This window comes from Phaethon aethereus, assembly GCF_964289735.1.
Source record: "Phaethon aethereus genome assembly, chromosome: 1".
Taxonomy (NCBI): Eukaryota; Metazoa; Chordata; class Aves; order Phaethontiformes; family Phaethontidae; genus Phaethon; species Phaethon aethereus.
This window is the reverse complement of record NC_138575.1, coordinates 30,613,329-30,624,873: the sequence shown is the minus strand read 5'-3', so window position 1 is coordinate 30,624,873 and position 11,545 is coordinate 30,613,329. Positions and strand designations below refer to the sequence as shown.

At 43.1% G+C, this 11,545-nt stretch overlaps 1 protein-coding gene across 1 annotated transcript; it reads right to left on the bottom strand.

Annotated features, from left to right (window-relative positions):
- Window positions 1-1,835: 1,835 nt before the first annotated feature.
- On the bottom strand, window positions 1,836-2,960 carry GPR85 (G protein-coupled receptor 85; the record flags this gene model as incomplete). Its single annotated transcript, XM_082002523.1, has 1 exon — window positions 1,836-2,960. One exon carries the CDS (start codon window positions 2,958-2,960, stop codon window positions 1,848-1,850), a length of 1,113 nt encoding a protein of 370 aa, XP_081858649.1. The 3' UTR covers window positions 1,836-1,847.
- Window positions 2,961-11,545: the final 8,585 nt, after the last annotated feature.

Here is an 11,545-nt window from a genome sequence, read left to right as displayed (position 1 = left end):
TTTCCATTATTGACTGCTGCTTGTGTACGTATATATTAACTTGCTGGTCATAAAACTACAACAAAGGACAAGATATACCAGTACTGAATTAAGATCTCTAGTCTTGTCTGTCCAAAAAATAAGAAAAATCCATGTTCTTTGTGAATGACCAACTCATGATGTTGTGCTTCAAATATACATATTTTCCAAAATTAAACTGTGAAGTTAATGTCAAATACTGTGTTGTAACTTTAAATATAACTGACATATTCGAACAGATAGATGGGTAATTATGATAAACTACACAATAGTGCTACTGTAGATAATATCATTTATCAATCCTGTGGTCCCCATCATTCATGCATTTACAGTTTGGGAATACAGTGACTGCAAAGGATAATAATTCATAATGGCTACATTCTCAGTACTTCATGCTAGCTCACTAGACAAAATAAAAAAGGTTAATTGTATAACTGGAAAAATGTAAAATTTTATTCCAAGAAAATTAACAAGCTACACAGGTAAATTTTGGCAAATGCAACTTTATATTGAAATCCACACATCTGTATCTTAAAGAAGGAAAGACTCACAGACTCTAATGTATTTCTAAAATACTAAGAAATCATATTATATGCTTTCACAAGTTAAAACTTAAATAATTTAAACCAACCAATACACCAAAATGTGCAGAAAATATAAACAAGACTGTGCCTTCAGTAGAATAAATGCTTCACAAATTGTGCAAGATATCATACTAAGGCTGCGGTCTCCCCATGACAGCTGTCTTAAAATATAAACATACATCAACTGCCTGTGTTTCTCAGAACAAACTAGAAAGGGCGGAACACCTAGAAAAAAATCATACCATCCCAGTGATGTGCATACTGATTTTGGGAACCATTGGAGTAAAAAGGAAAAAAGAGGACTACGTGATCTTTCATGCACTCCCAAATGACTGACCAGAGTTATTGATTCAATTTTCCTTGCTTATTTGCTTCAATGCTAAACAAAATGGAAGATACTAGATAACCCTTTAAGGCAACATGTGTTTATTCTGTATAATTGTAACTGTTCAATTATGACTGGATATTATCATTAACGTTGCCTAACAGACTGATATCTAGTTTTTTAAAAAATATAAATAAGAGTCTATTAAACTTTATACCAAATCAGCAAAACCCACAGAATACAGTTAAATGCTAGTAATTTCACTGTTAAGGAAAATGGTATTTAGAAAGAGTAATATATTTGGGAAAAAAAAAAAGTAAACTCCAAATCTGAACAAAAATACTGCTTTGGAATGCTCCCCAAAACTTACTCACAAGGCAAACAGATTTGTAAGTGTGATAATCCAATAATGCATGGCACATCTTTAATCAGTTACAGTACTTGAGTCCCCAGTTTTCAGTCTTTGCAAAACAATAATTGTATGAAATGTTTTAAAGGTCTTCAGATGTCTAAAATTAGTTTTATCAACACATTAACCTCATATCAACTTAATTTATTAAGATGTCCAATGCTAATCTTTTTGATGGTCTTATTTTACGTAGTGATATACACAGCATTTAGCACTGATACTTAGCACCTGCTACTTTCATAATCTAGATTTCAACCACATAAAGGAATTCAGGGCAGTAGTTCAGTCCTTTGTTCTTAATTACAAACCTTCAGCAGTGGTCAGCAGGAACATGTTTAGGTTTAAAATAGGATTAGAGGTGAGCTATTGCAAAGACTGCAGAATGTTGCCCAAATCCTTACAACTGCTGACATCCCATTCTTGATTTTCTTCTCAAGACATGGCTACAGGCCACAATTGCTTAGCAGAGAATGGTAGTGTTTCACAAGGCTAAAGATTTACAGATGCTCCCTCATATAACACAGTAAGGTTCCCTTGGTAACCTGGATTTTCTGCAGTAAAGAAGGGTTGTGCTGAAACAGCGCCTCAGCTCCCTGTTGGAGAAAATGCAGACAAAAGGATTGATTCCAGCTTGGGCAAAACTCATCCAGACAGCGGCTGTTAGAAATCCCCCTGGTACTACAGGCCCTCTTGCAAAAACTCTCCAGTAACAGGCTACCAAATAGGGACCCCACAAGGTCAGAAAGAGGAATGTCATGATGTAGAACATTCTGCTGATTCTCTTCTCCATTTTGAACTCATCTAAAACCAGTAGCCTTCTCCTGCCTGTGGTGTTCGCGTTTTGCCTGATTCCCAACAAGGTTGGAGGTGTGGGACCCCTTCCAAATCCAGCCAGCCAATTAGCAGCTGCTTGACCACTCGCTCCAGGACCATGAAAAGTCCAGTTCTGGCTCACTGCTGCAACAAACTGGACTGGCTTCATTTTCCTGCGATCGTGAACAAAAAATATCAGCTTGAGGTAGACAAGCTGTGTGGCTAGGAGGATAAGGGCAAGAAGAAGCATAAATCCCAAGGAATCATTAGCCCTGAAGGAACGATGCTGGAAAGTGCATTGGTCTTCCTCCCTAATGAACGAGTAGGTGCCCACATCTAAGACTGGGGGGAAAGCCATGGCTACAGAGAGGGTCCACACCATACAGATAACGGCCAAACAAGTCCAGAAGGTCAGCCTTTTCGTATAAAAACGGTGGTGGGCAATAGCTAAGTATCTGGTGACGCTTATGCAGAATAACATGAAAGCAGTGTGAAAGCAGGACAAAACCCCCAAAAAGGCAATCACTTTGCAAGTAAGAGTCCCATACGTCCAAGTAGAGCCATTTTTTACGGAGGTGAAAACAAATGGGAAACAAATTGCAGATCTGAGGATATCTGAGCAGCAAAGATCCAACAGGAAGTAGTAAGGAGCTCTATGCAAGGTCTTATCTTTGACTAGCAAAATGGAGATCAGAAGGTTACCCACCACACTGACTCCTATTATGAAACCCAGTGAAGTCAGTTTCAGAAAAGCTGTTAAAGGAGAGAGATTTTGTAAAATGTTGTCAGCTGCATGGCTGTAGTTCGCCATAGATGGATGGATGATATGTATATTGCCTCAGTCAAGTCTCATGATCTATATATAAGAACAAGGAAAAAATAGATCCATACATCTTACTGAAAATGTAATCCACAAACAGAACTGATCTTGTGTCTAGTCATACAGTACATCCTCTTCTTTCTGATTTGTCATGCCATCAAAATATCTGAAAAAAAATCGAGCTATCAGTTCTTAAGTTAACAAGAAACGATGTCAGAAAGTGCTAACAAAGATGTTAATTTATGGAGAACCAAATGAAGTTGTAAATTTGAGTACTATTGTTTGTTTTTAAAAATCGTGAGGTTTGGGGGGTTTTTTATACTTACTGTTTAGCATGATTGATTATTGGCATTTCACAGATTTGGCTTGTTACAGTTTCAGAACTGACCGGTGCCCCTTATATTCGGTAGCATATATAATTTTACAGTTAAAGCCTCAGAGGTTTTATGAATCAAAAGATTGCCAGTCTGCAAGCCCAAGAGTTAATCACTGACATCTTTTAAAAAAATCCCCAAAGACTGCTGATATTTTGACATTACCTACATTTTTTTTATGGCTACAGTATTTGTCAATGTTTTAGAGGCAGCTGCTATGTTGATACGGATCACACCCAAAGAAACCCTGCAGAATTTATGTTTTTTAACCCAAGTCACCAAAGCACATTAATCACACTGTGTTAGTTCATGCACATTGTAAGAGAAACAGTATTCATTATCCCCCTCCCTTCCTCCTATAAACCATAATTTTATCATTTAGGCTTTCAAATAAACAGGTATGCCAGACAGTCGACAGCACTATGCTTTAGGGTCTTCCCCCCCGCCCCACTTTAATGCAAATATTTAAAGCCTCAACATAATCCATAATAAGCAATGGTCAGTGTAAATACTGAGCAAAAATAGGCAACACACCCAAGATATAATGCCCATCCTTTCGGGAGGGATGATTTTGGTTATGCTTAAATAAACATATAATAAATCGATTATTTTTTTTTTAGCTAATTAGGGCTCCGCAATTCCCACGAATGAATCGCACCGGAACACATTTCATGCAACAAAATAAAATAAATTAAAGAACTGTCTGCTGCTGCTGGGGGGTTTTTTGGTTGGTTTTGGGGGTTTTTTCCTCCCTCCAGAGCCAGGGACAGGAGCCACAGCAGGCATGATCAGGCTCCTTCGTTAGTCACACGAAGTGTTTCCTATGCCACCTCGGGTGTACAAAGGATATTCCCACTGAATCCCAGCAAAATCCTTCCATTCTTACCGTCCACAAAAGAGCCTGATTGCTGCTGTGTAAACAGAGGCTGATCAGATCATGGCATCGTTTTAAAACCATGAAATCAGGCTCCCCCTCCCCCCTCCCGCCAGCCCCGCCGCTTCCCCTCCTCTGTGGAGCTGTCCCCGCCGCGCGGCCGGCCCTACCTCCGCGCGCGCACACACACACTGACACACACACTCACACACACACTGACACACACCCACGCTCACACTCACACACACACACACTCACGAAGACACCCGCTCCCCACCGCCCTCCCCGCCCCACGCAGGGCCATGCAGGGCTGGACTGCGCCGCGCTGCAAGGCAGCCCGGGTGCCGCCGCCTGGCAGCCGCAGCGGCCGGAGCCATGCGAGAGCCTCCCGCGGCGGGGAGCTCGGGAGAGCGGAAAAGGCATTGTCTTTGAACACTTCCATCATGCTGCTTCTTTGGAAATCACCCCCCCAGACCCACTCCCTGAGGGGGGGAGCCCTCCCCACATGCACCGGCAGCTGCAGCAGCCCTCGGCACCCCCAAAGTCCCCCGGCCCCTCTCCTCCTACCTGTTGGTGCCGGAGATCCCCGCATGCCACAGCTGCTCCTTCTCGCCGACCGAGGGCTGCTTTATCCTGGCGGTCTCTTTTAGAACCTTTTTTATTTTCCTCTGCCGTCTCTCATTCTTCTTTCTCTCAATCCTTTCCTTTTTCTTTATTTTTTTCCCCTTTTTTTTTTTCCCTCGGTACCTTGACTGAGAATCCAGTCAGTGGCTGGGGCGGCGCATGCTCACTGCGCCCCCCCCCTGCGCGCCGAGCCCCGTCCTCCCCTGTCGCAGCGGCACAATCTCTCCCAGTAACGCGGCGGCGGCGGCGGCCGCCTCAGTGAGGGCAAGGCAGCCTGGTGGCGGCGGCGGCTGCCGCTGCCGCCGCCTCAGTGAGGGCACGGCAGCCCCCGCGGCAGCGGCCGTCCCCTCAGTGGCGGGTAGGCAGCCCGAGCGGCAGCGGCAGTCCCCTCAGCGAGGGGAAGGCAGCCTCCGCGGCAGCGCGCTCCCATTGCGAGGCATAGCCGAGCTGGATTTATTGGCGAGCCTGGGCAGGCTAGCCTGAGGAAAGGAAGGGGGAGGAATTGGGTCCTGCGCTCCTTGTTTATGCCTTTGAACTCCCCCTCCCGCCCCTTTCACTTAAAATGGGGGCTAGGAAGCGGCCGCCGCTGTGCACGTCGCAGCCTGTCAGGAGAGGGACCGGGCGATTTCTTCAGCGGCCGCTGCTCGGATCCTGCCGCTCGTGCCTCGTTTTCTTTCCTCCCGATTCCCTCTCGGCGAATTCCTTCGTTCCTGAGCCCTGCGCCAGGAAGGGCTCCTTAAAAACTACCCCGGCTCCTGGAGGGCGTCTGTGCCGCGGGGCCGTGAGGACCCCGCACCTTCCCCCCGGCTCCGCTGCCTCCCCCCTCGCAGCCAGTAGAGCGGCGGCTTCTCGACGTTCAGCCCGAAGCCGGCGCAGGGCTGTCAGTGCGCTGCGTGGCGACGGCGATGAATTTTAATGTAAGCCCGTTCCGCCCGTCGCAGAGCCAGCATTTTCCCTCAGCGCGGAGGGCGAGAGCGGTGCCAGCGGCAGTCGCCGTCCGTCGGCCGGTGGGCATCGCTACCCAGCCGTCCCGATGATGTCATACGGGCCGGTGGGCCGAGGCGGCGGCGGCGCCGCGAGGCGCCCTGTGGCCTGGGCTGCCGCCGGGGCCTGTCGCCGGCTCCCTGCCGCCGCGGCCCCCACCCTGCTCGGGTGCCGCGGCGGGAAGATCAGAAGGCAACGGGAAGGGTTTGGATCAAGCTTGAAAGAGCACGGCCCCTCCGCCCTCCCCCCTCTTCGGAGGTTTGTTCGGTGGAAGCGAGAGCCGAGGGAAAGGCTTGCCCCGCCGGTAATTCGTTTTGACCTTAAGGCAGCTGAGGGACAGCTTGTTTTGGGTCAAGAGACTTGGTTCTGAGGAACTTCTTCACTGGGAGCTTCCGCTCAAGTCAGATAAATCCATCGGGGGGATAGATTTATGGTGTTGGCTCATAACGTGGGTCACATCTTTGAGACCATTCGTAGACTACAGGCATTTTTTCAGGCTGTTGTCAAAGTTTGGGTTCGTCCTTTTTTTGGGGGGGAGGGGGCACTTTCTAAAAGTCATCGGCGTCGGTGGCCAAACCACAAAATTAACTTAAGGAACGGCCTGATCAAGCCCAAAGGTCTGCATGCGCTGGAAAATACAGCTCTTTAAAAGCAAAAACCACACAGTTGCAAGCATGTGACTAGCTTAGATAAAATTTATTCTTGAGCAAAAAACTCACACAGATCTCAGCTACGACACAAATTTTTCTGTGAATATAATTATGATGACTTTGAATTGGTGCTCATCTTTGGGGTTAGTTTCACTTTTAACAAATGGTATGCTGGGTGGTTATTAAAGTTACTACTTCAGGCTGCTCTTTTCATGTCACAGTTAGCTAAGCTAAGCAGACCTCTCCAGCTGTCCGTTTTCTGTTTTTAAATATATACCCACAGTGACATAAACAATGACTTTTAAAGTAATTCTTAATGTTAAAATGTGAAGGACAAGGAAGTGGCTACTAATCCAGCAAGAGCAGGCACTTTGTCTAATATAGTAAAGAATTCTCTGAATTCCATGGAAATTAAACACTTAGAATGCTAGTATAGGAAGCAGATTTCTAGTATGTGGTACAGGATGGCTATAGTATGGTCATGGTCAGGGCCTATTCTTACACTCTGATTTATGATTTTTTGTTAAGAGTAAACAATACGACATCATCATCATTGTTGTAAAAAAGATCCGGTGGAGTAGTTTTTAACTTTCTCTGCCCGTGCTTTCTCTTAGAGATGTTACAGAAGTATATTGCTGTATAACATTTAAGAACTTGCTTTTCTTTTAGACCTGTCACAGACTGCTTAGAAGTAATCCGTGGACTTCAGAATTCATTCAGTGTTCAACTACTGGTTCAGCATAAATCCATTTGTCATTATATGTGGAATCTGAGAACCAGTGCTCTAATTTTGTTCAACAAAATGTAGACATCTAGACTGAAGCAACATATAACTAGGCTAGTTTCCCACCATCGTCAATGGCGAGAAAAAGATGCTTTAGGGGGCAGATCATCTTATTCTGAATCACAAGTCTCAAATATGTCAGATGGATTGCGCTCTATTCTCTTTATTGTAGGGGTAGAGTTAGGCAAGAGAAATCCTTGTTACGAAGGGAGGGATTTCTGGTGGAGCGTGATGTAATGCAGTGTTAAACTGTCGTACTGGTAGCACGTCACATCCCCATGGAGAGAAAGCAAATCCAGGAGTCATGGGACTGGGAATCTGGGAGGTGAAGGCAGATGTCACTTAAAGATGACTTCAGGAAGCATGAACCAGGAAATGAATGTGCGATTGGAAAGGGAGGAGGAGAAGAGCTATGGAAGGACAGGTGAAGAGATTGTGCTAACTAGTTCTTAAGAACAGTTGGGCTAGAGATATGAAAGGTTCAGAAAAAAACGTGTGAGGCAGCTTTGGTTGCAAGGTAAGCTGACTAAGCCAAGCAGAATTTCTTGGGGCTTTGCCACAGGGAAGGATCCTGAACCCTGAATGAATTGCCCACTATGCAATGTAAGGAGGGCAACACTAAGGGCAAGAGGAAGGAGGTTCAAAAAACCCAGAAGACATGCATGCTATATAAGCATCTCAGAGGAAAGAAGTGATTACTCTCAGGAAAGTAAATATCTTTCCTTGCCTTTTTTTTTTTTTTTACTTAAGTCTGGTTTTCCTCAGGAAGGGCAAAGGGAGAGAATGTAAGTGAAGTGTAAGTGCAAGAGCATTCATGTACCTCATTAGAGCTAGCAGCAGACTGATTAGAGCTTAGCCTAGAAAGTAAGACTATTTATTTCCCTGATTTTCTGATTTAGATGAAAGATTTGAACCATCTCCAGGTTTGGACAACCCCACCGCTTAAAGTTTTTGACAGTTCTGGTACAGAGCTCTTTCATTTTCTCCTCTTGGAGTTATTTACTAATCATGGCCTAGAAGGTAATGGATGAAATACTCGGCTTTGTTGTCGGTCACTGAGGATCCTGTATTCCAGTTGTAATTTTTTTCAATTTAGGTACAGTTTAAGAATGACCAGGGGACTGGGTTCAGTGAAAGGGACCCACTAGGTCCATTCCCAGATCAGGATCACCTTATTGGAAATTTCTACTTTGATATTCTTGATCTTTGGCATCATCTGCAGATCTGGGCATCTCATTCCCGTGAGGTGGTGGTTATGCTTGGCTACATGTGCCTACGGTGCCAGGAACTCCGGTACTGGGGTGGGGGACAGTTGAATGCTATTGCAGAGGAGCTTTGTTGGTGTGTAAGTAGCGTTTTGTGTACTTGGCGCCTGATTTCTTTTGAGGATATGTGCCCTGGAACCCTGTACCACTGTTGTGAGCCAGGTGAGGATGCTGGGTAGGTGATTCTCATTGTTTTGAGCTTTTTCCTTAGAATAAGAGAGGTTTTTGAGAAAAACTTGACACTGAGAAATCTCACTAATGCAGTAGAGATTGGGCTAGAAGACAGACTAGTGATGACAAGTATCTATTAGTTGAAAAGATGGGGTGAGATATTGGCCTCCCCAAGGTCAGTAACAACTCTCAACAATTGCAGTGGAATGAGGATTTCAGTGTAGGGCCAGAAGTTGTGAAATAGCTAAAATGTGAAATACACCTGTCCCAGTTCTCTTGATCATTTCAGTCATTAAGGAGTTTACTGGCGGTCTTGAAACTTTTATATATGCAATGTCTACCCAGTTTGCATAATGCAAACTCTGAAGCACTGTAGGATTTTGAGACATTTCTACAAAACAGGAGAGATACTCTGCAAGGTGTACCCACCTTTGTGCAGAGGCCAGCACAAGATTTATGTATTGCTTAAGAGGCTGTGATAGATGCTAGCGAAGTACATCCTTTTCAGAGGGCTCAAGGAATTCTTCCAAGGGAAATTTCTTGCCTGTGCAGTAGAGTTGTGCAACTTTAAAATAGTATTTAAGTAGGACTCATGTAATACAGAGCCCTGTGTAAGACCCCTGCACAATGGAGAATTTCACCTGCAATATATTTGGTTTCGCTGCTTTGTAAAGTATTTGCAGACTAAAGACACTTGTTGGTAGTGTCTGGCTCCTGCATTGGCTCTCAGCACAGACATAAATTTCACTCCACGCTGAACATCTCCCTAGCGATCTTTGTCTCAGTGATGCATGTTTTCACCTCTAACAAGATTACATTCATGTGACTGTAACAATTCCTATGGATAATAATTGCAATTACTTATTCTTATTATTCTTTAGCCAGATCCTCAGATGTTTTATAACTATTTCTCAAAAACATTTAATTAGGTATTTTAAAAAATGTTTTATAACTACCCTTTGAAACTTTATTTTTGTTCTTAAAAGTTGATCTATGTTGCATGTTTGCACAGGGATAAATGAAGGTTTAAGGGCAAATGCACATAAGCTTATCTGCTGAGCATATGAAAAAGGCTTTGTCCTGCAGAAGAAAACCTCTGCTCTGTGTGGCTGTAATGGGAGTGAGGCACCAATATGCTTCTGAAAATCCCATTAGGTACTTACCTGCATCCTCAGGCAGCTAAACACTTTTTAGCAGTTTGTTTATTAGGACTACGTTTTGAAAGACTGGACATGTCTTTTGCATCTAGGTTTTGTAGATGCACTGTTAAATCAGTGTTGCAATATTAGTTATTTTTTGTGCAATTTAAGTAAGGTGGACATGTAATTACTTGGCTTCACTTGCCTATCAGGTAGTTAGAAATGGAAATGAACTTAACTGTGGTCATGAATAATTACCAGTGTTAAATTGCACTGCTAATTACTTGTGCCTGCAAAAAGATAAGCTGCATTTTAAAATTGCTGGACTTCACAAATGGTCTTTTTATATATATGATTTAGAGAGAGAGAGAGGAGAGAGAGGTAGAGAGGCAAAGAAAGGTTCATATGCAGTCTTTGTTGTTTGTGCACCATATGCATGTTGTCCTGTACTGAAGAATTACCAAATTGCTTGTTTTCACAGCTAAGGTGGAGTGATAACATGTAACTTAAAAAAGATAGAGCCAGTCATAGCCACAGTGATGCAGATCAATGACTGAGCTCCACAGAAGGAAAAAAAAAAAGAAAAAAAAAGGGACTTTATAGTTTCTGAAGAAGTAGTTCCAAGTAGATACATTTGTTGAGAGAATATTTTTGAATGGTTGAGAATATTTCTCTAATATTGCCATCTTGGATCCCTCATAAAGTGCCTATATAAATAATATAATATTCAAAATTTAATCTTTGAGTAATTGGTTTAGCTCAAGGGTTTTTTTTGTGTTTTGTGGGGTTTTTTTAAATAACAGAGGGTAAGCACTGTCCTGTATGTCTGTATAACAAATATTTTAATGCGAATAATTCTGAACATGCAGTCCTGTTAGTGGGAAGTATTGAAATTCCTATTCTGTCAACAAGTTTTTAGTTAATATGGGCAACTGTAGAAGTGCCTCAGTAACAGGGTCTACAGTGAGGTCCTGACCTTGGAAGGACACTTGCTCTTAATTCACTGCACTCCTGGGTAGGAGAAAGAACCTTTTGTCAGAACATCAAGAGAATGTGGACCAAGCTTACTGAAGTTCCTGCTATATCCAGTCTCTCTGCTCTCTTTCGATGCTAGAAAATCTGTTGGCGTTTTGGTAACTGAATGTGGAATGGGAGGAAAAAGACTTTCTTCTTTCTCCATTACAGAAAATAAAATACAGTTCCTTACAAATCTCATAGATGGGATTTGTTGAAGCATGTGCACAGACACTGTGAATAGTCTTACAGAAGTAGTGATTCATTTATTTAATGTATTTTCATCTGGAGTTTAATTAATCCAATTGATTGTACATATTTTAGTGTAAGAGACATTACAATATGACTTTCAACTACTGTAAATACATTCCATTCACTGATTTGTTTTTCTGTGCATGACATATGGTAAAGTGAATACATCATAGTGGTGCAATTCAGCAGCCAAAATAGTTGAAAGGAGCAATGCTGAGCACAGTTAGGAATTCATGACTAAATCACCCTAGGTGAAAGGCATGATTTTTGCATGATGCTTGTCTAACCAATAATATGAAATAAAATGATAAATTGAATGATAAAATGAAAACTGTCTGGTAAGAAACAGGTAAATAGTCCTTCAGAAATTAGAAGCTGAACTGGAAGCACTGACCTGGGGCCATGCTAATGATTTTTCTGACTCTGATGCATGGCTAAGCAGTCC